This window comes from Macaca mulatta, chromosome 1 (assembly GCF_049350105.2).
Source record: "Macaca mulatta isolate MMU2019108-1 chromosome 1, T2T-MMU8v2.0, whole genome shotgun sequence".
In the NCBI taxonomy this organism is placed as follows: Eukaryota; Metazoa; Chordata; class Mammalia; order Primates; family Cercopithecidae; genus Macaca; species Macaca mulatta.
In genome coordinates this window covers 230,479,010-230,506,765 of record NC_133406.1, presented here as the reverse complement: position 1 = coordinate 230,506,765, position 27,756 = coordinate 230,479,010, and the positions used below count along the sequence as shown (strand labels likewise).

General features: G+C 42.6%; 1 protein-coding gene and 2 long non-coding RNA genes across 28 annotated transcripts in view; 2 read left to right on the top strand and 1 right to left on the bottom strand.

Annotated features, from left to right (window-relative positions):
• KIF1B (kinesin family member 1B) overlaps nt 1-27,756 on the top strand; it is a 176,983-nt gene that overhangs the window by 19,071 nt on the left and 130,156 nt on the right. For 25 of the 26 annotated variants that reach the window (XM_015150167.3, XM_015150026.3, XM_077974444.1 and 22 more), the window contains exons 2-3: nt 2,430-2,610; nt 27,090-27,166. In XM_015150167.3, the coding sequence (XP_015005653.1) occupies nt 2,505-2,610; nt 27,090-27,166 (183 nt within the window). In that variant the 5' untranslated portion in view covers nt 2,430-2,504. Of the gene's footprint in view, nt 1-634; nt 869-2,429; nt 2,611-27,089; nt 27,167-27,756 lie in introns of those variants that run through there. The other variant, XM_077974514.1, reaches the window with a different exon arrangement.
• LOC144336368 (uncharacterized) lies at nt 3,325-9,202 on the bottom strand. The gene is made up of 3 exons (XR_013408097.1): nt 8,733-9,202; nt 6,265-6,517; nt 3,325-4,323 (listed from the first exon to the last, which is right to left on the bottom strand). It is a non-coding gene; the product is annotated as an uncharacterized LOC144336368 (long non-coding RNA).
• On the top strand, nt 4,685-8,513 carry LOC144336370 (uncharacterized). The gene is made up of 2 exons (XR_013408098.1): nt 4,685-5,110; nt 6,680-8,513. It is a non-coding gene; the product is annotated as an uncharacterized LOC144336370 (long non-coding RNA).

The window sequence follows — 27,756 nt, the reverse complement described above, 5'->3', positions numbered from 1 at the left end:
TGCCACTGTACGGTAGCCTGGACAGGTAGGGCATTGAGGTAGAGAGTGACTTTCGTTTTTATTTTATTTATTTTTCCTTTTCTTGGGAACACATGGGTTATAGTGTTGTGTAGTTGGAGGTTAGCATTCCTAATTATCTGGAAAAAATGTTGGCCAGGTAAGTTCTGTAATGGTTCCTGATAATTGGATTCGTAATTACTTTTCTTTTTTAGATTTTTCCTTTGTTTGGTTATTCTTGAAAAAGATTCTATATTGGATAGAGTGTAGAGTTTTTTCTGACTAGAAAAATTGGTTGTTTCTTTTCTTTCTTTTTTTTTTTTTTTTGAGATGGAGTCTCACTCTGTGGCCCAGGCGGGAGTGCAGTGGGGCGATCTCAGTTTACTGCAACCTCTACCTCCTGGGTTCAAGCGATTCTCCTGCCTCAGCCTCCCGAGTAGCTGGGATTATAGGTGCGTGCCACCACGCCTGGCTAATTTTTGTATTTTTAGTAGAGACGGGGTTTTACCATGTTGGCCAGGCTGGTTTTGAACTCCTGACCTCAAGTAATCCACCTGCCTTGGCCTCCCAAAGTGCTGGGATTACAGGCGTGAGCCACCGCACCCTGCTGGTTGTTTCTTACAGAAGTTACTTACTTGGATTCTTTTCACACAGTAGTGTTGGCTTTGTTCTGTTGGGAGGGAAACTATTCCTCTAAAAAATGTTCACATTTTTCCTATTACTTCATTCAGTAGTGAAATGTAATGATTTGACTCTGCCATGAGTCAGTGATATATCTGAGGGATCTTCGAAGTTAAAGGAAATTGGCTGGGCGCAGTGGCTCACGCTTGTAATCCCAGCACTTTGGGAGCCCGAGGCAGGTGAATGTGAGGTGAGGAGTTTGAAACTGGCCTGGTTGACATGGTGAAACCCCATCTCTACTAAAAATACAAAAATTAGCTGGGCGTGGTGGCACACGCTGGTAATCTAATCGCAGCTACTCGGGAGGCTGAGGCAGGAGAATTGTTGAATCTGGGAGGCAGAGGTTGCAGTGAGCCAAGATTGTGACATTGCACTCCAGCCTGGGCAACAAGAGCAAAACTCCATCTTAAAAAAACACAAAACAGGCCGGGCGCGGTGGCTCAAGCCTGTAATCCCAGCACTTTGGGAGGCTGAGGCGGGTGGATCACGAGGTGAGAAGATCGAGACTATCCTGGCTAACATGGTGAAACCCCGTCTCTACTAAAAATACAAAAAATTAGCTGGGCACGGTGGCGGGCGCCTGTAGTCCCAGCTACTTGGGAGGCTGAGGTGGGAGAATGGCGAGAACCCGGGAGGCGGAGCTTGCAGTGAGCCGAGATCACGCCACTGCACTCCAGCCTGGGAGACACAGCGAGACTCCGTCTCAAAAAAAAAAAAAAAACACAAAACAATAGAAAACCCAGAAGTGAGAAGAAATCACTGCATAGTTAAAGGAATTGAGTAGAAAGTGTCTTTGTCCTTTGCTGTTTAATTACACAGTATATACATCATGTAACCAAATGTTTCAAACTATAATTAACGTATAGAGAGTGCAGTGCACTTTTTTTTTTTTTTTTTTTTTTTTTTTTTTGAGATGGTGTCTTGCCTTGTTGCCCAGGCTGGAGTACAGTGGTACGATCTCAGGCTCATTGCAGCCTCCACCTCCCAGGTTCAAGCAATTCTCCTGCCTCAGCCTCCCTAGTAGCTGGGATCACAGGCGTACACCACCATGCCTGGCTAATTTTTGTATTTTTAGTAGAGATGGGGTTTTACCATGTTGGCCAGGCTGGTCTTGAACTCCTGACCTCAAGTGATCCACCCAGCTTGACTTCCCAAAGTGCTGGGATTAGAGGCATGAGCCACCACATCTGGCCCAATGCCCTTCTTTAAAGAGAAGTAGTAAGTGATTTGCCCATGGAAAGTTATCTGTTTAAGGAACTTCTTTAGCAAATAAACATTTTATGTTTTCATTTATTATTGAAGATTGATCCAGAAACACACACAGAGAGAGATACGTGTTACTTTGTAGTTATGTTTTTTATTAATAAGTAGGGACTTTTTTAAGAAGGAGATAATAGAAAAGGGAAACAAATTTTAGTCTTTAATTTTCTATTTAATAATTTACTGTTGAGAATATAAGATTTGTAGGGGAGGCCAGGCACAGTGGTGTGTACCTGTAGTCCGAGCTACTTGGGAGACTGAGGCAGGAGGATCACTTGAACCCTGGAGTTCAAAAACCAACATAACAAGACCCTGTCTCTTGAAAAACAAAACAAAACAAACAAAAAAAGATTTGCATGGGAGAAATGGGATGAACATCGTTTTTATAAATGGAAACAGAAATAGAACTAAGATAGTAGTTCTTATGCTTAAGTTAGCCCGTGCTTGCTTTAATTCTGACTACCTCATATGGAATCTTTTTCTTTTCAAAGGAAACTTGGCTATAACTTCAAAAGAAGATTTGGTTCTTTATTTCTGGACTGCATATATATAACAAGGCCATTAAAATGTCGGGAGCCTCAGTGAAGGTGGCTGTCCGGGTAAGGCCCTTCAATTCTCGAGAGACCAGCAAGGAATCCAAATGCATCATTCAGATGCAAGGCAACTCGACCAGTGAGTACATGTTGTTTTCTCTCAGCTGTGTATCTTACTTTCCTTTCTTCCTTTCCCTGTCTTCTTGCTGTGTTCAGAATAGATGAACATTTGTATGTTAACACTTTGAACTTTGCTATTGTGAATGATCCATTGAATGTTTTCCCCTCTGTGGTGTTTGCTGTAGTATATTTAAATATGGACTATAATTTTATCCCATACAATTGAGAAACCCTGAATAACTGAACTAATTTAGCAAGTGTTTATGCTTATTAAATTGAAATTTTAATGATAATAAAGGTATAAACAGTGCTTTTTGCTGAGTCCCAATGTGAAATATACCTATCGAGGCTGCAAGATTCATTGTTTTTCTTTTTAGATTTTAAATAATACTTGATTTTGCCAAGATGATCTGACAAGTTTTCAGTGATTTTGAGTTGGGCAATGGATATAATATATAGTAAACTTACACATTATTACTAAAATTATCAGTAATTGCTTCATAGTTTGTTTCTCTATAGAATTGCTGAGCAAAAAAATGAATTAAGTTGTTTCTTTTATACCTGCACTACCAAATTTCTTGATATGGGTCCATAGGCAAATTATCAATTAAAATAGAGGTAGGCTCTACTGTCTTTAAATCTGTAATTTTGTGATACAGAAGAATCATCACCCTTTCAGGCACAAGTTACTGCTGAAGTACACATTCTAACCTCATTAGCTTGTGCTCCATTTGCCAATGTTCTGTGTAGAGGATTCTACTGGTGGAAATGTTTGTTCCACCAAAATCTAGCTAGATATTGTAGCTCACATTTCAGGTAGTTCACATACGACTTTGAATGTTCCATTGCTTATACTCTTCTCTGAACTTGACAGATAAGGGCTTGCAACAATCTTTTTTTAAAAAAATATTTGAAGGCTGGATGTGGTGGCTAATGCCTGTAATCCCAGCACTTTGGGAGGCCGGGGCGGGAGGATTACTTGAGTCCAGGAGTTGAGGCTGCAGTGAGCTGTGTTCCTGTCACTGCACTTCAGACTGGGCAATAGAGCAAGACCCTGCTTCAAAAAAAGGGTCTGTTTTTGAGATCCCATATATATATTTAAAAAAACTTAAAAGTAGAAGGCTAAACAACTGTACCATTGTAGTTCACTCTTCTATGTCAATATTGCCAACAGTTCTGTGAATTATATCCTATGAAAAATTATCAAAGAAAAAGAGATGCAAAAGTCAACATTGAATTGGATACTTTAAGCCGGTGAACTTTATAGTATGTAAATTGTATCTCAATAAAGCTTCTTTTTTTTTTTTTCTTTTTTGAGATGGAGTCTCACTCTGTCACCCAGGCTGGAGTGCAGGAATGATCTCAGGGGCCTGCCACCACACCTGGCTAATTTTTGTATTTTTAGTAGAGACGGGGTTTCACCATGTTGGCCAGGCTGGTCTGAAACTCCTGACCTCAGGTGATCCACCCACCTCGGCCTTGCAATGTGTTGAGATTACAGGCGTGACCCACCATGCCTGGCCAAGTTTTGGTTTCCTCAGCTATAAACTGGAGGTAATATTACATATTTTACTTATATATGGCTACCGAAGAGGGTTGTTTTCAGTACAATGCTGAATGCCTACTGGCTTTTCCACCATACTTTGTCCAAAACCTTTCTAGACAATAGGCTGAGTGGCTCTGCTCTGCCTTAAGTATCCTTTCCAACCCTTCTATCCGATTTGCAAGTTTGCTGTAATGTTAGGCTGTAGGGATCACAGAGTTATACCATGGGACCCTGCTCTTAAGGAACTTTTTTTTTTTTTTTTTTGAGATAGTATCTCACATTGTCATCCAGGCTGGAGTGCAGTGGTGTGATCTTGGCTCACGGCAACCTCTATCTCCTGGGTTCAAGCGATTCTCCTGCCTCAGTGTCTTGAGTAGCTGGGATTACAGGCACCCGCCACTATGCCTGGCTCATTTTTATGTTTTTAGTGGAGATGTAGTTTCACCATGTTGGCCAGGCTCATTGCAAACTCCTGACTTCAAGTGATCCATCTGCCTTGGCCCCCCAGAGTGCTGGGATTATAGGCATGAGCTGCCGCGCCTGGCTGTTTTTTTTGTTTTTTCTTTTTTTTTTTTGAGACGAGGTCTCACTGTGTCACGCAGGCTGGAGTGCAGTGGTGCAATCATGGCTCACTACAGCCTTGACCTTCTAGGTTCAATCAATCCTCCTGTCTCAGCCTCCCAAGTAGCTGGGACTACAGCCATGTGCCACTATGCCCAGCTAGTTTTTTTTTATTTTCTGTAGAGACGAGGGCTCACTGTATTGTGTAGGCTGGTCTTGAATTTCTGGGCTCGAGTGATCCTCGCCTTGGCCTCCCAAAGTCTTAGGATTGCAGGTATGAGCCACTGTACCCAGCCTCCCTCAAATAGTTTTTAAAATTTGTGGTTGGAGAGACTAGACATATTAAAATAATTTTTCTTTTCTTTTCTTTTTTTTTTTTGAGACGGAGTTTTGCTCTGTCACCCAGGCTGAAGTGCAGTGGTGTGGTCTCTGGGAGACCAGCGGCTGGTCTCCCACTCCTGATCTGAAACCTCTGTCTCTCGGGTTCAAGTGATTCTTCGGCCTCAGCCTCCTGAGTAGCTGGAATTACAGGCACCTGCCACCACACCTGGCTAATTTTTGTATTTTTAATAGAGATGGGGTCTCACCATGTTGGCCAGGCTGGTCTTGAACTCCTGACCTCAGGTCGTCCGCCTGCCTCAGCCTCCCAAAGTGCTGGGATTACAGGTGTGAGCCACTGTGCTCGGCCAAGATAATTTCAATACAGGATAAAAAGTGATCAAAGTGGTAGTTGTCATAACAAAGGATGATTATTTTATTTTATTTTATTTTATTTTATTTTATTTTTTTTTTTTTGAGACGGAGTCTCGCGCTGTCACCCAGGCTGGAGTGCAGTGGCCGGATCTCAGCTCACTGCAAGCTCCGCCTCCCGGGTTCACGCCATTCTCTTGCCTCAGCCTCCCGAGTAGCTGGGACTACAGGCGCCTGCCACCTCGCCCGGCTAAGTTTTTGTATTTTTAGTAGAGACGGGGTTTCACTGTGTTAGCCAGGATGGTCTCGATCTCCTGACCTCGTGATCCGCCCGTCTCGGCCTCCCAAAGTGCTGGGATTACAGGCTTGAGCCACCGCGCCCGGCCTTATTTTATTTTTTGAAACAGGATCTCACTCTTGTTACCCAGGCTGGAGTACGGTGGCACCATCTCAGCTCACTGCAACTTCCTCCTCCTGGCCTCAAGCGATCCTCCCACCTTAGCCTCTGGAATAGTTGGGGCCACAGGTGCGCAGCACTATGCCTGGCAAATTTTTGTAGTTTTGGTAGAGATGGGGTCTTACCATGTTGCCCAGGCTGGTCTCCCTCTCCTGAGCTCAGGCAGTCCACCTGCCTTGGCCTCCCAAAATGCTGGGATTATGGACATGAGCCACTGCACCCAGCCAAAAAAAAAAAAAAAAGGATTATTAGAAAGTATAGGCCAGGTGCAGTGACCCCATGCTTGTAATCCCTGCACTTTGGGAGGCCGAGGTGAGTGGATCACCCAAGGTCAGGAGTTTGAGAACAGCCTGACCAACATGATGAAACCTTGCCTCTACTAAAAATACAAAAAATTAGCTGGGCATGGTGGAGTGTGCCTGTAATCCCAGCTGCTCAGGAGGCTGAGGCAGGAGAATCACTTGATTCACTTGAGCCACTGCACTCCAGCCTGGGCAACAAGACCAAAACACTGTCTCAAAAACAACAACAACAACAAAAAAGGTGTAAATGTGAATTTGGCAAAGAGCAAATATAAGGATTTATTGATGATATTCCATTTAAGCTGGACCTTGGGACGTAAGACTTAAACTAAACATATAGTATATTTGGGCTGGGCATGGTGGCTCCAGCCTGTAATCCCAGCACTTTGGGAGGCCGAGGCAGGTGGATCACGAGGTCAGGAGTTTGAGACCAGCCTGGCCAATATGGTGAAACCCCATCTCTACTAAAAATACAAAAATTAGCCGGGCATGGTGATGCGCGCCTGTAGTCCCAGCTACTCGGGAGGCTGAGGCAGAAGAATCGCTTAAACCCTGGAGATGGAGGTTGCAGAGAGCCAAGATTGTGCCACTGCACTCCAGCCTGAGTGGCAGAGCAAGACTCCATCTCAAAATAAACAAAAAAACAAACAAAACCATATAGTATATTTGGGAAAAATTTCAGAATTGTAGCTTATTAGAGCTTATTAGTGATAGTGTTAGGACTAGATAATGGTACTCCTACCCTCAGCTGATTATAACACATCGTTTCCCTGCATGTACAATTTCGGCAGTTGTAATTTGTGACTTTTAAATTAGCATTAGTCTACTGAAACAAAAATCCTCAGTAGGTTAATCAGTCTTGCAAAAATGGCGGTTAGTTTTCTAGCTAAATACGTTGTCCTGGCTTGGAGATTTACAGTCAGTTTGGTTCCTTTGAAAGGTATCTGTTCTTCGAAAGCAATTAATGATATGAGAACCATTGTATCTATTGTATGAGGAACTTTTTTCTGTAGATATTTGCATTTTCCGTTTTCTACTTGTTTTCTGTTTCTGTTTTCAGCCTTCTATGGCAATTTCTTAGTAATTTGACTAATATATATGCTAAATAATTTTTAAGTGAGAGATTTTTAACATTTGTGTGAAAGATGCTATGTTTAGAAAATATTATTGACTTTTTTTTTTTTTAAAACACCATTGGGATTAGATTGGAAGTGGGCATGCATTTTGAACATAGACTTGTTGGAAATGAATATGCTGTACACATGTGTTAGCTGCATTAAAAAGGCTGCTTTGCTGGCAAGCTTTGGCCTGGACTGCTGCTCACAAGGATTGTAACTGATTGCAGATGGAATGCACTAGAATGTTTCTGCCATAAACTCTTAAGAAAAAGTAGAAGAGTATGAAGAGTACTTTAGGGAATGTGCTAAATCTGAAAACTGAGAAGTAGCTATTTTATTTAAGCACTTTCTGGTCTTGGAGGAAATATTTTCCGTGGCAAAAATAAATGTTACTGCCTTGACATTTTGGAGTCCCAAGCACATGCAAATAGCTCTGTTCAATAATATCCCATTATATTCCAAGGTTCTCCCACTTTAGAAGCATTTCTTATTGTCTAATTACTTGGTAAAAAGGGAAATGAGTCAAAGTGAACGATCTAACCACTTACATTTATGGTTAGGTTATTTGTGTAAATCTGGAGACATTAAACCTGTATAAATGCATTCAAAAACAGGAGGTAGATGAAATTGGTTTTCACATATAATATGAGGTACACTCCATCAAGTGACTGAACTGTGCTATTTTACTTTATTTTTACCCACAAATTGTCTCTTGCCCTTTGGTGAATTTCATTCATATATTTAACAACCTGCCTTTGCCAGGATCTTTTTTTTTCCCCAGCGCCCAATCTTGGTTGGTATAGAAGTAGCTCTGACTTTTTTTTCCTGTTTATATATGTCTTACTGGCTTTTTCATTCACACATACATTTCTAAACCAAATGCCGCACAGCGTAACTGATAGAAATAATGATTTCATGTCCACTATTGAAAATTTGGGGCTGGGTGGAGTAACTCAATGCCTGTAATCCCAGCACTTTGGGAGGCTGAGGCAGGCGGATTGCTTGAGTCCAGGAGTTTGAGACTAGCCTAGGCAACATGGCGAAACCCTGTCTCTACAAAAAATACAAAAAAGTTAGCTGGGTGTGGTGGTACGCACCTGTAGTCCTAGCTACTAGGGAGGCTGAGGTGGTAGGATCACTTGATCCCTGGAGGTCAAGGCTGCAGTGAGCTGTGATCACGCCACTGTGCTCTAGCCTGGGCAATGGAGTGAGACACTGTTTCAGGAAAAAAGAAAGAAAGAAAGAAAATTTGGGATGGAGGAAGGGCAAAATGGAGATTTGGAAAGAGAGTTTAGAAAGTAATGCATTTAGGCTGGGCACAGTGACTCATGCCTATAATCCTAGCACTTTGGGAGGCCAAGGCGGGTGGATCACCTCAGGTCAGAGTTTCGAGACCAGCCTGGGCAACATGGTGAAATCTCATCTGTACTAAAAATACAAAAATTAGCCAGGTGTGGTGGTGGGCACCTGTAATCCCAGCTACTTGGGAGGCTGAGGCAGGAGAATCACTTGAACCCAGGAGGCAGAGGTTGCAGTGAACTGAGATGGTGCCAATGCACTCCATCCTGGGCAACAAGGGCAAAACTTTGTCTCAAAAAAAAAAAAAAATACAGAAAGTAATGCATTTAGGCCAGGTTTGGTGACTCATGCCTGTAATCTCAGCACTTTGGGAGCCTGAGATGCGTAGATTGCTTGAGCTCAGGAGTTGGAGACCAGCCTGGTGGCAAAACCCTGTCTCTACCAAAAACACAAAAAATTAGCTGGGCATGGTGGTACGCGCCTGTGGTTGCAGCTACTCGGTGGGAAGATTTCTTGAGCCCGGGAGGTGGAGGTTGCAGTGAGCCAAGCTTGTGTCGCTGCACTCCAGCCTGGGTGAGACAGTAAGACCCCATCAAAAAAAAAAACAAAAAAAAAAACAAACAAAAAAAAGAAAGTAATGCATTTAAATTTGTATACTTTTTCTAGTATAAATTACTATAACCACATGAAAATAAATGTAAATGTATGTAAATTATGAACATTGTGAATAATAAAGAAATGAGAAAGAAAGGTCATCTGTATTCTTACCTCCTTAACCACAGCGAACTGCTGCTTTGGATGGATTTTTTTTGGTACTTTTTTCTTTCAGTTTTTTTGTTTTTGGTTTTTTTGAGACAGGGTCTATCACCCATGCTGGAGTGCAGTGGCATGATCTTGGCTCACTGTAGCTTTGCCCTCCCTGGCTCAAGCAGTACTCCCACCTCAGCCTCTCCAGTAGCTGGGACCACAGTCGTGTGGCACCACACCTGGCTAATTTTAGTATTTTTTGTAGAGAGAGTTTCTACAAAAAACCATGTTGCCCATGCTGGTCCCAACTCTTGGGCTCAAGTGATCTGCCCGTTCTTTCAGTTTTGATGGATACTGACACAAGCAAAATTATTTCTAACGTCACCACGCAGAGAGAACTACCATTAACATCTGGATCTGTAGTCCTCTAATCTTTTCCTTGCACTTTACACATATTAAGATTTTTACGTAATTGGATTATATGTACTGTTTTTTAGTTTGCTTTTTCTATCTTCTAATTTTTTTATTGCTGCTGAACAAGTTATTTCTCATATTTTTAATGTTACTATTTTTCTATACAACTTTTGAAATTTTGTAATACGGGTATATTACAACTAGTTTTGTTGGTTTTTTAAAAGTGTAATTATATGCTTTAATATTCAGGACAAACGTTAGAACACAAATGTGTTCCTAGATATTGAACCGTTTTCATTTTTATTTTTTATTTTATTTTTATTATTATTATTTTTTTGAGACACAGTCTTGCTCTGTCACCCAGGCTGGAGTGCAGTGGCACAATCTCGGCTCACTGCAACCTCTGCCTCCCGGGTTCAAGGGATTCTCCTGCCTTAGACTCCTGAGTAGCAGGGACTGCAGGCGCCCACCACCATGCCTGGCTTATTTATTTTATTTATTTTATTTATTTATTTTTTGAGACGGAGTCTTGCTCTGTCACCCAGGCTGGAGTGCACTGGTGCAATCTCGGCTCACTGCAAGCTCTGCCTCCCGGATTCATGCCATTCTCCTGCCTCAGCCTCCCGAGTAGCTGGGACTACAGGTGGGCGCCACCATACCTGGCTAATTTTGTATGTTTAGTAGAGACGGAGTTTCACCATGTTGGCCAGTCTGATCTCAAACTCCTGACCTCAAGTAATCCGTCTGCCTTGTCCTCCCAAAGTCCTGGGATTAAAGCCATGAGCCACCACACCCGGCCTGAACCATTTTTAATTCCATAGTGATCTAGAAGTGCCATCTCAAATATCACTCAGAGTGCAGAAAGGGGATTGCATAGAGTTGGATGGCTAGAAGATGTTATGGAAATTACCTTAAATATTGTTTTCTTCTTATGATATATCCATTACTTTCAGTAACATGAAAAACCAATGTGAAGATGGATTGAATGTATTTAAGTATTTATGGGTAGTTTTGTGTTTTTTTTTTGGTAGACACAGGGTTGTCACTTTGTTGCCCATGCTGGTCTTGAATTCCTGGCTCCAAGTAATCCTCCTACCTTGCCCTCCTAAAATGCTGGTATTACATGTGTGAACCACCACACCTGGCCCTCATTTCTTTTTTTTTTTTTTTTTGAGACGGAGTCTCCCTCTGTTGCCCAGGCTGGAGTGCAGTGGCCGGATCTCAGCTCACTGCAAGCTCCGCGTCCCGGGTCTACGCCATTCTCCTGCCTCAGCCTCCCGAGTAGCTGGGACTGCAGACGCCCGCCACCTCGCCCGGCTAGTTTTTTGTATTTTTTTTTTTTTAGTACAGATGGGGTTTCACCGTGTTAGCCAGGCTGGTCTCGATCCCCTGACCTCGTGATCCGCCCGTCTCGGCCTCCCAAAGTGCTGGGATTACAGGCTTGAGCCACCGCGCCCGGCCTCATTTCTTAAATATTCCTCAAGAACATGATTTCAGTAGCTTCTTAATATTCTATTCTATTTATGAACCATACTTCATTTATATTCATCCTCTGTTATCAGACATTTGAGCCTTAGGTTCTTCATTTATTGAGTGGAAATATTGCTGATGCCTTCCCAGTCTGCTGTCTCAGTTTGCGAGGATCAAATGAAATCATGTATACTATATAGCATACTATTTGAAAAATTATATAAGTTGTTTTTGTGGTTAGTTTTTTGTGTGTGTGTGAGACAAGGTCTTGTTCTGTTGAGCAGACTGAATGCAGTGGCACAGTCATGGCCCACTGCAGCCTCAACCTCCTGGGGCCAAGTGATTTGCCTACCTCATTCCCCTAGTAGCTGGGACTACAGCCACCACACCCAGCTAACTTTTAATTTTTTTGTAGAGATGGGGTCTCACTATATTGCCCGGGCTGGTCTTGAACTCCTGGACTGAAGGGATCCTCCTGCCTCAGCCTCCCAAAGTGCTAGTATTACATGCATGAGCTACCATGCTAAGCCTGTGGTTAGTTTTAATGTCTAAATTTTCAGTGGGAATATAAGTTTAACGGCAGAAATAATTGAACCTATCACTGAGTTGGAGGGAGTTTTTGCTATTGTGTATTTGGAGTTTCTTTTTATTTTATTATTATTATTTTTTTGAGACGGAGTCTTGCTCTGCCGCGCAGGCTGGAGTGCAATGGCCGGATCTCAGCTCACTGCAAGCTCCACCTCCTGGGTTCAGGCCATTCTCCTGCCTCAGCCTCCCGAGCGAGTAGCTGGGACTACAGGCGCGCCACCACGCCCGGCTAGTTTTTTGTATTTTTTAGTAGAGACGGGGTTTCACCGTGTCAGCCAGTATGGTCTCGATCTCCTGATCTCGTGATCCGCCCGTCTTGGCCTCCCAAAGTGCTGGGATTACAGGCTTGAGCCACCGCGCCCGGCCAGTTTCTTTTTATTACATGATATAATTTAATAAGCTTCTTTACCTAAATAAATATTTTTCACATCAAAATGGCTAAGAGAGATACTGGGTAAAATCATCTTGGTGGCAGCGTCCTTTCTTTGCTACTTGCATGTTGTTTTGTAGTCTTTGACATTGTCATAATTAAAATCCAAAGTAAACTTTGTACTGCCTTTATATGTGCATTTGTTGGTTTCTCATAGGAGAAAGCAACCATGCCCAATTTTTTTTTTTTTTTTTTTAATGCCTTCTTGGCAACTCTCAAGAGGTGTTTTGGAGTTCATTTAAAAAAGTCTAGCCAATATCGTGGTGGTGATTGCTTTTAGTAATTGCCTAGTGAAGTGCGAAGTGGTGTAGTGGCAGCTAGCAAAGTCTGGAATGCAGTTCACAAGACTGTGAAAGGGATGCTACTTCTGGCTCTATATTAGACAAAGCAGGCATTCATAGTTCAGTTTTAGGTAGTACCTGTTTATCAAGGAATGTGCACTGTATAGGTGAAAGCTGTTCTTAGTTGTGTTGTTTAGTGATGAATGCCTTGTACATACATACAGGTGATAAGAATAAGAAATATGAAGTTAGGTTTTTGAGAGCACCTATAGGAAATTAGATTTTTGTTATTCAGCAAGCCTAGGTGTAAAAGCTTTCAGAGAGATTTTAGTATTGTCTTAGATGGAGATAAATAATCAAAGCAATGTGCTGACTGTTAGGAAAGCACCGAGAAAGGGCGTCTAAATGCAGTCATGCATTAAGAAATGTGTCGGTAGGTGATTTTGCTGTGCGAACAGCATAGAGTGTACTTACACAAACCTATGGGTGTAGCCTACTCCATACCTAGGCTCTGTGGTAGAGCCTAGTGCTCCTAGGATACAAACCTGAATAGCATGTTACTGTACTGAACACTGTAGGGAATTTTAACACAGTGGTGGTGAGTATTTGTGGATCTAAACATATCTGACCATAGAAAGGGTACATATATGATAGTAAAAATATGATATTATTAATATAATCTTTTTTTTTTTTTTTTTTAAGACAGAGTGTTGCCCTGTCACCCAGGCTAGAGTGCAGTGGTGCAATCTTGACTCATTGCAACCTCCGCCTCCCAGGTTCAAACGATTCTCCTGCCTAAGCCTCCCAAGTAGCTGGGATTACAGGTGCCCAACACCACGCCCAGCTAATTTTTGTATATTTAGTAGTGACGGGGTTTCACCATGTTGGCCAGGCTGGTCTCAAATTCCTGACCTCGTGATCTGCCCGCCTCAGCCTCCCAAAGTGCTGGGATTACAGGCGTGAGCCACTGCGTCCGGCCTATTAATATAATCTTATGGGACCACTCAGATATGTGGACCTTCATGTGTTCAGCCCGCTGACAGGTCATTATGCGGTGCATGACTTGTAATTGAGAGGGATGGCAGGGAAAGGTAGGTCATGTCTGAGAAGCCCTTTTGGTTTTGGATAACCAGAAAACTGTAGGGCCAGAAGTATCAGAAGCAACACTATGAGGAAATTATTTAACTACACTTACTCTTTCCGTACCACATTGTTCTGGTCTGTTACTGAAGAGTTCCTTTAGCTGTGAATAAACTTGAGGAGGCAAAATGGGAGATTTTAAAATTGCCTTTTAGGCCAGGTGCAGTGGCTCACGCCTGTAATCCCTGCACTTTGGGAGGCCAAGGCGGGTGAATCACTTGAGCTCAGGAGTTCGAGACCAGACTGGCCAACATGGTGAAACCTGGTCTCTACTAAAAATGCAAAAAAATTACCTGGGCCTGGTGGCACATGCCTGTGATCCTAGCTACTCGGGAGGCTGAGGTGGGAAGAACGCTTGAACCTGGGAAGCGGAGGTTGCAGTGAGCCAAGCTCGTGCCACTGCACTCCAGCCTGGGTGACAGGGCAACACTCTGTCTTAAAAAAAAAAAAAAAATTATATTAATAATATCATATTTTTACTATCATATATGTACCCTTTCTATGGTCAGATATGTTTAGATCCACAAATACTCACCACCACTGTGTCACCACTGTGTTAAAATTCCCTACAGTGTTCAGTGCTCCATCTCAAAAAACAATTGCCTTTTAGTGCGGGAAAAAAATACTGTAATTAGTAATTAACAACAACAAACACTTAAGTTGTGCCAAGCACAATTAGGCAGATTTTAACTTACTGAATCCTTGCAATAATTATATGGTAGGTACTCTTTCACCATTTCACAGATGAAGGCATTGAGACAAAGAGGTATTATTGGCTGTTTTGCCTGGGCTCACGTATCTATTAATTGAGGGAAGTAGAAAATGAAGTTGAGCTGTCTCCAGAACCCTTACTATTGGAGAGCATATCACCTCTCAAAATATTTATTAAGTAAATTTTACTATTCTGTGCAGTAATGCTGAATAGCTGTGCTTACTTTGAACTTAACTGTTAGATTAAAATTTATTTTGATTTATTTTCTTGATGGAGGGAAATTATGAGGAAAAAGCTGGGAGGAAGGGGCAGATGATAATCAGTTTACATGTCTTTGGGCAGCTTAGGTTGAGATCTAGGCCTTCCAAATCATCTCTGTTTATAATCATTCAAAATTTGCTTAGGAAGAACAGAATTGTTAACTGAGAGTTTATTCAATGTGTACGCTAAGTAGCATGTTTTATAGAAGAGTTATAATTTTTTTTTCCTATTTTCATATTGTATATATTTTTAATACTCTGGGATTGAGTAGACAGTGAACATATATAGTACATTTATCCTTGTTTTATGAAAAATAGGAAACTAAATTTGTGGTAAATGATTAAGGAACTTTATGATTGTAGATCTTTTGCGCAAATATTCTTTATGGCCATAGGTTTTACTATATTTCCTATATCATGAGGAGGAGAGGGAGTTGCCTATGGGTTTTGGTTTTATAAGCAGTATATAAAATATTTTTATTGTGTGCCACTTTTCTTTTTTTTTTTTTTTCTTTTTATTTTTTGAGACGGAGTCTCGCTCTGTCGCCCAGGCTGGAGTGCAGTGGTGCCATCTCGGCTCACTGCATGCTCCTCCTCCCGGGTTCACGCCATTCTCCTGCCTCAGCCTCCCCAGTAGCTGGGACTACAGGCGCCCGCCACCATGCCTGGCTGATTTTTTGTATTTTTAGTAGAGACGGGGTTTCACCGTGTTAGCCAGGATGGTCTCGATCTCCTGACTTCGTGATCCACCCGCCTTGGCCTCCCAAATTGCTGGGATTACAGGCGTGAGCCACCGCGCCCAGCTGCCATTTTTCTTAATTGTTGCTATAGGAGGCTTTTAGGGCAGAAGATTGTGCTGAAGATATCATTGGGATTTTTAATAAGCCCTAAACTTGCTTGGTTACTAAACTTAATATAAAGTTACGGTGTTGCCACACAGATGCGTTAATTATAGTTGTAGGCAAAATCGTTAGTAGGTTGCCAACAACAGTATAATTACTAGAGACTGAGATATTAAATTTATTCTGGAGAATTAAAAGGCGTTTAAATACTACCTTGTTTTGACTGCCTTATTTTCTAGGGCTCAGTAATTAAAATGTTATTTCTGCATCTTTATGCTAAAGTAGCAAAGTTGTGAATAAGGTAGGGAGAAAAGGGGGTTAAATTAGGGAATTTAGTAGACTGTCTAAGTCTTGACTTGAAGCTTCTCCAAGAAAGAGAAGATGGTCAGTTGTGGTCATCAGTAAACTAAGACCTTTGAAACATTTTGTGATAGTCATTTTGAAGGCATTTACGTTTATCTTGGATAAAAGTATCTTGTTCAAGTCAGCCTTTGTGGAAATTATAGTGTCCTGCCCTTCTCCAGATCTCCTGAGGTTTGTATTGGCTACACCATTAGGAATAAAAAAACCTGAAGACAAAAGGGAAACGGTATAAAAGTTGTATGGAGAGGATAAAGGAAGGATCATCTTTCCTTTGGACTTGGGAAAAGATACATTCAGGTCTTAGATGTTAAAGCTGCCTTTCAGATTTATGAAGGAGGATTTAGGAAAACAGCCTTGAGACCAGATGGGATTTGAATGATAACCTAGAGGCAAGGCCCAGAGGTGAGAGTGAGTAGAGCAAGTTATTGGGGAAATCAGGAGACAGTCTGAACTCATTCTTCTAGAGAGTCCTGTAAGTGGTTATGATGATAATCATTGTAATAATGGTAGGGAACATAGCGTGACTGCCTACTTCAAACAGTTCATTTTCTGGGCTCTTAGTACCCCATACTCTCCTAATTGCCTGCCTTCCTCCCAGGCTGGTTATTTACCTCCTTAGTTTAAAAGTCTACCAGGCTTTTGTCCTCAGATCTCTCTCTCCAGAAAAGAGAGACCCCCTAGATGATTTCTTCTAGTTCTTGGGGCTTAAATGTCATTGAGATGATGATAACTCCCAGATTCACTTCTGTAGCCTGGACCTCTCTCTAGAAGTACAGACTTCTCTACCTAGCTGCCAACTGAATTCTACTTGAAGGCCACAGAAGCATCTCAAACTCAACATGTCCTAAACAGAACTATTGTTGTTTCCCTTCCTGACCACCCAAAGTGGCCCCTCCTTTATTTTTATCAATTCTTTTAGTTGCCCAGACCAAAAATATTGGAGTCGTTCTTACCTTTTCTGTTTTTCTCATAGGCTGCATACATCAATTAGTAAGTCTTGCCATCTTTGCCTTCACAGTATATCTTGAATCAGTTACTTTTTGCTATTTCTATCCTAGTCCAGATCAGTACTGCAATAGCCTCCTGTCTCTCTGCTTTTGCCCTTGTTCCCATGAAGTAGCCAGTCATGTTTTAGAAGTATACATCAGGACTTGGTGCAGTGGCTCAGGCCTGTAATCCCAGCACTTTGGGAGGCTGAGGTGGCGGATCATGAGGTCAAGAGTTCGAGACCAGCCTGGCCAACATGGTGAAACCCCATCTCTACTAAAAATACAAAAATTAGCCAGGCATGGTGGTGCATGCTTGTAGTCCCAGCTACTCAGGAGGCTGAGGCAGGAGGATTGCTTGAACCTGGAAGGCGGAGTTTGCAGTGAGCTGAGATCGTGCTACTGCACTCTAGCTTGCTGGGCAACAGAGTGAGACTTCGTCTAAAAAAAAAATATATATATATATATATATATATATGTCAGATTATGTCATCCCCTTACTATCAGATCATGTCACTCCTCTGCTTAAAATTCTTCACTGGTTCCTGTCACATTTATTTTAATTAATTGTAATTGTAATTTTTTTTTTTGGAGTCAGAGTCTTGCTGTGTCGCCCAGGCTGGAGTGCAGTGGCACGATCTTGGCTCACTTGCAGCCTCTGCCTCCCAGGTTCAAGCGATTCTCATGCCTCAGCCTCCCGAATAGCTGGGACTACAGGTGTGTGCGACCACGCCCAGCTAATTTTTGTATTTTTAGTAGAGACAGGGTTTTGCTGTGTTGGCCAGGCTGGTATCGAACTCCTGAGCTCAAGCAATATGTCCGCTTAGGCCTCCGAAAGTGCTGGGATTACAGGTGTGAACCACTGCGCCCAGTCCTTATCACTTTTAGAATAAAACTGAAAATCCTCACTGTGGCCACACAGCCTCACAGAATTTGGCCTCTGGCTGGCTGTCTGATTTCACATTTGATCATTGTTTGCCCACCTGGCTACACTGCTGGTCTTGTTGTTCCTTAAACTTCATTCAGGTTCCTGCTCAAATATCTCCTCAGAGGTGGCAGCTTGCTTGCTTTTAAATAAAATAGCCCCCTCTACCACTTACACTGTCATCTTTTATCTCCTAACCCGGCTTTATTTTTCTTTCCAACATTATGCTATTTCTATTAGTTAATTGTCTGATGCCATTATTAGAATATAAGCTCCATGTGGGCACGGACTTGTTTTCACTAGGTATTTATAGGTCTGGGCCATGGTAGACATGCAAGTATTTGTTAAATGAAAGAGTATTTTGAACATTTACTTTATGCTAGACCCTGAGCCAAAATGTGAGAATTAATGACAGTTCTGTATAGTTAGGCACTATTATTATTATGCCAATATTACGGATAAGAAAATTAGAAATTAAGGCTTACAGAGTTTATTCACGCTTATAAAGATGGACCTAGGGTGACAGTAGATACTTAGAGTGGGACCACATTAAAGCCTCTACAGCAGTGGTCCCCAACGTTTTTGGCACCAGGGACTGGTTTTGTGGAAGACAATTTTTCTACAGATAGGGGTGGGGGCATATGGTTTCGGGATGAAACCGTTCCATCTCAGATCATCAGGCATTAGATTCTCATAAGGAGCGGGCAACCTAGATCCCTCACATGCGCAGTTCACAATAGGATTCGTGCTGGTATGAGAATCTGATGCCGCCACTTATCTGACAGCTGCTCACCTGCTGCTCACCTCCTGCTGTGTGGCCTGGTTCCTAATAGGCCATGGACAGTACCGTTCTGTGGCCCAGGGGTGGGGACCCCTGCTCTACAGCATTCTACTTCATTGGTAAAATCTTTGAAAATGTCTTCTAGAAGTATTTTTTAGGTCACTTTACCTTTTGATCATTGAATATTGGGTCAATTTTGTTGTTGTTGTTCTTGTTGTTGAGACAGGGTCTCGTTATGTTGCCTAGGCTGGATGGAGTGTGGTGGTGCAGTATCGGCTCACTGTAGCTTCAACTTCTTGGGTGCAAGTGATCTTTCTGCCTCAGCTTCCTCAATAACTGGGACTGCAGGTGCATGCTACCATGCTTGCCTAATTTTTTTGTGTTTTTAGTAGAGATAAGATCTCACTATGTTGCCCAGGCTGGTCTCAAACTCCTGGGCTCAAGTGATCCTCCTACCTCAGCCTCCCAAAGTGCTGGGATTACAAGTGTGAGCCACTGTGCTCAGCTGACATAATGCTTTTGATGTAGGAATGGACCCCTCTCTCTTGCTTCCCCTGCAACACTAGATACTGGGACTCATGGATTTCTGATGATGAAAGATGTAGTTCTCATGGGAGTCTTTATGTTATACAAATGGAAAGCAAAGTTCCCAAACATGTTGCAGTGGTTGATGTGTTCTGTCATCTGGTCTCTGCACTTCCTCTCATGCCTTCCATCCGTTTAGCCGCCATACTCCAGTTAGGAGTTATTACAGTCATCCGAGTGAGAGAGGTGGTGGTTGAACCAGGGTGGTCATGATGGTGGTGGGGAGAAGCCATATTTGGAAAGTAGAACTGATAGGATATATCAGATGTGGAGGATGAAAGAAAAAAGCCAAAGATGGCTCCCAGGTCATCTGTGGAAAGTTGCTTGTAGGGTCCAGGTCGGGAGTATGCTGTGTGTCCAGAGCAACCTAGATTGAAGAAAAGGCCTCGGGCGCAGAAGCTGTAAAAGAGGCCTTGAAAAGCAGCTTGAAAAGGTGGATTACAGGAGGTAAAACAATATGAAGTCTATAATACTTATAAAAGAGTTATGTTCTGACTCTAGTCCTCAAAAATATTCCTGTAGTCTATTCTTTTAGGAAAAGTGGTGACTTGTCCTAGACAAAGCCTACATGCTGATTCCATGTGACCCTGGGAGTGGGTACTAAATTTGTAACAGCTTGTGGGTGAAAATATTGTTTATATGTTGAATGTGTTTGTTAATTACTATAATTCCATTTTTAAAAAATTTTTATTTTAAAAAATTAAAAATACAATTTTTTTTGTATTTTTTAGTAGAGACGGGGCTCACTGTATTAGCCAGGATGGTCTCGATCTCCTGATCTTGTGATCCGCCCGCCTCGGCCTCCCAAAGTGCTGGGATTACAGGTTTGAGCCACCGCGCCCGGCCTATTTTTTGTATTTTTTAGTAGAGAAGGGGTTCACTGTGTTAGCCAGGATGATCTCGATCTCCTGATCTCGTGATCCCAAAGTGCTAGGATTACAGGCGTGAGCCACTGTGCCTGGCCTATAATTCCATTTTTATGTGCGTGCTTTCTGTGAAACAAATTAGAAGTCCAACATACTATTTTAGCTCAGTTGACCTTGATACAAGAACTACTGTGTTAATTATGCCCAGTCTTTCAGTAATACAATCCTCTCTCTATTTTTTTCTGTGAATGTTGGTAAAATCTACTAGTATTTTATGTATATATTGCACAGCTATACACTGTTTTTCTTTTTATGCTCTTGAAATTGGTACAGAATTTAGTCAGAATTGTACATGACACATGGAGAGCATTCATCTGAGTCCTTGGTAAGTGTAGAGGATCCGTAAGACGTGGTCCAAGCACTTTCAAGATACATGATGTCGGGGGAGCACCAGAGATTTGTGGACACATTTAAGTAAGGTCTTGAGTGTCGTATTTTGACTCTTGCCAAGAAACAGGCTCTTGGCTGGCTATGGTGGCCCACACTTGTAATCCTAGCACTTTGGGAGGCCAAAACAGGAGAATTACTTCAGCCCAGTAGTTTGAGACCAGCTGGAGCAACCTAGGGAGACCCTGTCTCTACAAAAAAATAGACAAATTAGCTGTGCATGTTGGCACATGCGTATGGTCCCAGTTACTCAGGAGGTTGAGGTGGGAGGATCAGTTGAGCCCAGGAGTTCAGTGACTGTGTGAGCTGTGATCTTGCCACTGTACTCCAGCCTAGGGTGACAGAGCAAGACCCTGTCTCTAAAAGAGAAAAGAAATAGAATCCTTACATTGTGCTTTAGTTTATCAATTAGTGAACTTTTCTTTTTTTGTTGTTTTTTATTTTTTGTAGAGATGGGGTCTCACTGTGTTGCCCAGGATGGTCTCAAACTCGTGGACTCAGATGATCCTCCCACCTTGGCCTCCTAAATTGTTGGGATTACAGGCATGAGCCACTGAACCTGGGCCTAGTCAGTTTTTCTTACCTTGGTTTTTCTTTACCTTGGTTTAAAGATCAAATGGAATATTATCATACCTACTGAATATTGAGAGTTTAAAACAAGGTAAAATACCTATTTAAGAAAAATTAACACATGTGTAAGTGTTTCACTCATTTAATTCTGTAAACTAGGTATTACCTCAATTTTAGAGAGGACACAGAAGTGCAGTCATACCCAAGGTCACAAAAACACCTAAATACAGTATTTCTTAACTTTTTTTTTTTTTTTTTTTTTTTTGAAACCAAGCCTCGCTCTCTTGCCCAGGCTGGGGTGCAGTGGCGCAATCTCGGGTCACTGCAACCTCTGCCTTCTGGATTCAAACAGTTCTCCTGCCTCAGCCTCCCAAGTAGCTGGGGTTACAGGCGCCTGCCACCACGCCCAGCTAATTTTTGTAAATACAATACAGTATTTTTAAATTGTTCTTTCATATGTTTAGAATATTAGACCAGGCATGGTAGCTCATGTCTGTAGTTCAAGCACTTTGGGAGGGCAAGGAAAGAGCATTGCTTGAGCCAAGAGTTTCAGTCCAGCCCAGGCAACATGGCAGAGCCCCATCTCTACAAAAAAATTTTAAAATTGGCTTGGCATGGTAGCGCATGCCTGTAGGCCCAGCTGCTTGGGAGGCTGAGGTGAGAGATTCACTTGAGCCCAGGAGTTGCAGGCTGCAGTAAGGCATGGTTGAGCCACTGCACTCCAGCCTGGTTGACACCATGACACTGTCTGGGGGAAAAAATTGAATTTGTTGTTGATAGAAGCAGTTATTTTTAAAGCAGCTTGGGGGCAGGTGCAGTGGCTCACATCTGTAATCCTAGCACTTTGGGATGCCGAGGCAGGTGGATCATCTGAGGTAAGGATTTCAAGACCAGCCTGGTCAACATGGTGAAACCTCGTCTCTAGGAAAATACAAAAATTAGCCAGGCATGTTGGTGGCTGCCTGTATCCTAACTACTCGGGAGGCTGAGAGGGGAGAATCACTTGAACCTAGGAGGCAGAGGCTGCAGTGAGCCGAGATCGTGCCACTGCAGTCCAGCCTGGGCAGCTGAGCTAGACTGTCTCAAAAAAAAAATAAAAAAATAAAATAAAAAATAAAATCAGCTTGGTTTTGAAGATGTAAGTTAGGAAAATCTGTTAGCTTCAGAAGCTTCAAAAGTCTGGGGGAAAGGAATATTGAGGAAGAGGAAAAGGATTTCCTGTGAATTGAGGAAGTTAGCTCATTGGTGTAGTTTTTCTTTCTTTTTTTTTTTCTTTTTTTACTGAGGAGAAGAGAACAAAAGGATAAAATCTGAGTAGCCTTTTAGTCATTCTTGGTAGAATTGGTAGCTAAAAGGCTGAGTGAAATATGGCTTAAAAGCTTTATTGGCTGGGCACGGTGGCTCATGCCTGTAATCCCAGCACTTTGGGAGGCCAAGGTAGGTGGATCACCTGAGGTCAGGAGTTTGAGAACAGCCTGACCAACATGAGGAAAGAAACCCTGTCTCTACTAAACGTACAAAATTAGCCGGGTGTGGTGGTACATGCCTGTAATCCTAGATACGTGGCAGGCTGAGGCAGGAGAGTTACTTGAACCCAGGAGGCGGAGGTTGCAGTGAGCCGAGATCCTACCATTGCACTCCAGCCTGGGCAACGAGCAAAACTCCGTCTCAAAAAAAAAAAAAAAAAGCTTTATCATTTATTTTTTGGCCCTGTCTTATGGTGCAGAGGCCTAAAAGTTTTTTGACAGCAAATTTTCTAGAGGCTAGGAGTGTTTATTATAACCATGTTTTTGAGCGGTGAGGACTACCTCAGAGGGCATGCCTTGTCTCATCATTGTTCTTATTGCTAAGCTACTGAAACCTAGAATCTGACTCACACAATATGACACTCATTTCCGTTTTCTTGGTAGAGTTTGTGTGGTCATTCATCTTTTAGGAACTATAGTCCTCCTAGTTCCCACTTTTATTTTTATTTATTTTTGAGATGGAATCTTGCTGTGTTGCCCAGGCTGGAGTGCAGCGGTGCAATCTTAGCTCACTGCAACCTCTGCCTCCCAGGTTCAAGCAATTCTCCTGCCTCAGCCTCCCAAGTAGCTGGGATTACATGTGCGTACCACCATGCCTCCCTAACTTTTGTATTTTTTGTAGAGATGGTGTTTCACCATGTTGGCCAGGCTGGTCTCAAACTCCTGACCTCAAGTGATCCACCCTCCTCGGCCTCCCAAAGTGCTAGGATTACAGGCGTGAGTCACCGTGCCCAGCCATCAGTTTCCACTTTTAAATGAGAATTTTTTGTTTTTGTGGGTTTTTTCTTTTGTTGTTGTTACTTGAGACAGGGTCTTAATCTGTCACCCAGGATGGAGTGCAGTGGCACTATCTTGGCTAACTGCAGCCTGGACCTCCCTGCGCTCAGGTGATCTTCCTGCCTAAGCCCCCTGAGTAGCTGGGAGTACAGGCACACACCACCATGCCTAGCTAACTTTGTATTCTTTGTGGAGATGAGATTTCACCATGTTGCCCAGGCTGGTCTCAAATTCCTGTACTCCAGCGATCCTCCTGCCTGAGCTTCCCAAAGTGCTGGGATTATAAGTGTGAGTCACCGAGCCAGGCCATAAAGACAGTTTTTTTTTTTTGAGATAGAGTTTTGCTCTTTTTGCCCAGGCTGGAATATGGTGGCGTGATCTTGGCTCACTGCAACCTCCCCCTCTCGGGTTCAAGTGATTCTGCTGTCTTAGCCTCCCGAGTAGCTGGGATTACAGGCGTGCCTTACCACGCCTCAATGATTTTTTATATTTTTAGCAGAGATGGAGTTTCACCATGTTGGCCAGGCTGGTCTGCAACTCCTGACCTCAGGTGATCTGCCCACCTCAGCCTCCCAAACTGCTGGGATTACAGGTATGAGCCACTGTGCCCGGCCCTTAAAGAGAGTTTTAAACAATGCCTATAGTATGATTTTAGCGGGGTGGCCACGTACATGTACGTGTGCACATGTATTTCCATGAAAATGCCTTCCTGCCTTTAGCCTTGGCAATGCTGCATGTAGGGAATAAGCATTTAAATGATGGTGTCTTGGCTAAGAGTGTGAACTCTGGAGCCAAACTCTCCAAAATTGCATCCTGAATCTGCCACTAGCTAGCTCTGGAGCCATGAATAACTTATTTAACCTCTCTATGATGGTTTATTTATCTGTAAAATGGGGGTAATGAAACATCTACCTCATTGAGTGCTTGGGAGCATCAAATAGGTTAGTAGGTCTGGTGTGATGGCTCATACCTGTAATCCCAGCACTTTGGGAAGCTAAGGCATGAGGGTGGCTTGAGCCCAGGAGTTCGAGACCAGCCTGGGCAGCATAGTGAGACTCCCATCTCTACAAAAAATAAAAACAATTAGCCGGGTGTAGTGGCATGAACCTGTGGTCCTATCTACTCCAGAGGCTGTATGGGACACAGAATATCACTTGAGCCCAGGAGGTTGAGTCTGTAGTGAGTTGTGATTGTACCACTGTACTCCAGTCTGGGCCACAGAGTGAGACCCTGTCTCAGAAAAAAAAAAAGTTACTAGACATAAAGTACTTATGGCTCAGAGTAAGTGTTCTGTGAATGTTAGCTGGTTTTTAAATCTTGTATTTAATACCTCTTTGGTTAGAAGTACACTTCTTTGCTTGGATTACCATTTGCATGTGGAGAGATGTTCTTTCTAGAACCATGTCTCCTTGTCACATGATTATGTACAGTGTGAGCTTTATTAATACTCTGTCAGCATTTGAGGTTGGAACATAAATGCGTGGCTATGCCCAGTGGAATCCAGCAAGAGCATCGTAGCAACTGTTGCTATTTGTGTACTGAGCAACAGCTGTCTGAGACAGATTTATTTTTTAATCCTGATCTCACTAATAGCCTGGGATGTGGCCTTCCCTCAAAAGAGTGGATTGGTTGAGATGTCCAGTCTTTGAGGAGATTTCATGACCACATGCCATAAAGATTCTGTTTCATGTGAAATCTGAGGAACTAAAGCTTTGTGTATATGAGTGAGGGAGAAAGATTAAGCTTTAGCATTCATAGTCAGTCCCTGAAATGTAGTGTGACTGGATTAATGACACGAGAAATCACTTTTAATGTAGGTGGTGAGATTTCATGCATTTCAGTCAAAAAAGTAATTTTGCTGTAATGTGGTTCATTTCCAAATTTTGGCTGCTAACTTACCTAGGATGGATAAACATTATCACGGAATATTTACTGAGCATCTACTAAGGGTCTGTTCTGAATACTGGTAATACGCAGTTAATTACACTCCAAAGTGACTTAGTCTGTGATCCACTATATACTACATTACATACATACACACACTCTAATCATTTACATACTTATCAACCTTAGATTTCAGAAATAACACTATATTTGTAATAAATGCTTCATTACCAAATGCTTTTCTGAAGTACATAGTAAGATCTTTAAAAAGAGCTTTCATGGCCAGGCGTGGCGGCTCACACCTGTTATCCCGGCACTTTGGGAGGCCAAGGTGGGCGGATCACGAGGTCAGGAGATGGAGACCATCCTGGCTAACACGGTGAAACCCCGTCTTTACTAAAAATACAAAGAAATTAGCCGGGCGTGGTGGTGGGCGCCTGTAGTCCCAGCCACTCGGGAGGCTGAGGCAGGATAATGGCGTGAACCCGGGAGGCGGAGCTTGCAGTGAGCCGAGATTGTGCCACTGCCCTTCAGCGTGGGCGACAGAGCGAGACTCCGTCTCAAAAAAAAAAAAGCTTCTTTCAAATAGTAGTTGGACTCATTCAATACTTTTCTAATTTTCATTTCTCTTTTTTTTCTTGAGATAAAGTCTTACTCTGTCACCCAGGCTGGAGTGCAGTACATTGATATCAGCTCACTGCAACCTCTGCTGCAACCTCTGCCTCCTGGGTTCAAGTGGTTCTCCTGCCTCAGCCTCCCCAGTAGCTGGGATTATAGGCACACACCACTATTCCTGGATAATTTTTGTATTTTTGGTAGAGAGGATTTCACCATGTTTGCCAGGCCAGTCTCGAACTCCTGACCTCAAGTGATCCACCTGCCTTGGCCTCCCAAAATGCTGGGATTACAGGCGTGAGCCACCGCGCCCAGCCCCATTTCTGATGTGTTCCAATATTTCAAGGCTTAACAGGTGCCTTAAAATAGTAATGTGGGCCAGGTGCGGTGGCTCATGCCTATAATCCCAGCACTTAGGGAGGCCGAGACATGCAGATCACCTGAGATCAGGAGTTCGAGACCAGCCTGGCCAACATGGTGAAATCCTGTCTCTACTAGAAATACAAAAATTAGCCGGTTGTAGTGGTGGGTGCCAGTAATCCCAGCTACTTGGGAGGCTGAGGCAGAATAATTTCTTGAACCCGGGAGGTGGAGGTTGCAGCGAGCTGAGATTGCACCACTGCACTCCAGCCTGGGGAATAGCGCAAGATTCTGTCTTCAGAAAGAAAAGAATAGAAATGTGGTTCATTTCCAAATTTTGGCTGCTAACTTACCTCAGGAGGATAAACATTGTCACAGAATATTTACTGAGCATCTACTTTATAGCAGGGTCTGTTCTGAATACTGGTAACACGCAGTCAATGCTGTTGTTCTGGTTTTTCAAGTTCCATGTATAAATTACCTCTTAAAACTATGATTATTTTCATTCATTCATTCCTTTTTTTGAGACGGGGTCTCAAAATAGGCTGGAGTGCAGTGGCTTGATAACAGCTAGCTACATCCTCAAACCTCCAGGCTCAAGCCATCCTCCCACCTCAGCTTCTTAAGTAGCTGGGACTGCAGGTGTGTGCCACCATGCTCAGCTAGTTGGTTTTTTTTTTTTTTTTTGGTATTTTTTTTGTAGAGACAGGGTTTCACCATATTGCCCAGGGTGGTCTTGAACTCCTGACTTCTAGTGATCCGCACGACTCGGACTCCCAAAATGCTGAGATTACAGGCATGAGTCACTGAGCCAAGCCTATTAATTTTTGGTTGCCCTATTCAGATTTAGTGGTATGAATTTACTGATTGGGATGTTTTGAACACGCAGAATAACATGTTTAACTAAAGAACTAGTAATTGAGTGACTTATACAATGAAACGTTTTTATCTTCTAGGTATTATTAACCCAAAGAATCCAAAGGAAGCTCCAAAGTCCTTCAGCTTCGACTATTCCTACTGGTCTCATACCTCGGTGAGTACCCTCATGCCACAGTGCTTCCAGCTCCTGCCTCCTTTCCTCTTTCCTTGCCAATTTGCCTTTCCTCTTAGCTGAGCAGTTCCAAGTTTTGCTTCTTAAGTGTTGTCTAGCATGAGTTCATTCTTTGATATAGTGATATAGTATTTTCATTCATAAAGTATTTGGGTTGATGGAAAGTTTATGCACACATTTATACATAAATATATACACATATATACATATAGAATGTATTTAGTTTACACCAAATTTATACTGCATGTACACTAAATTTATACTGATTTAGACATTTCTCAAAGATTTATTTATCAGTATCTTAGGATCCTCATTACCAACATTATTGCCCATTGATCTTAGGAAATGCCAAATAATAATAATAATAATTATTATTATTTTTCTTTTGAGACGGAATTTCACTCTGTCGCCCAGGCTGGAGTACAGTGGAGCCATCTCAGCTCACTGCAACCTCCGCCTCCCAGGTTCAAGTGATTCTGCCGCCTCAGCCTCCCGAGTAGCTGGGATTACAGGCGCACAGCACTACGCCCAGCTAATTTTTGTATTTTTAGTAGAGACAGGGTTTGACCATT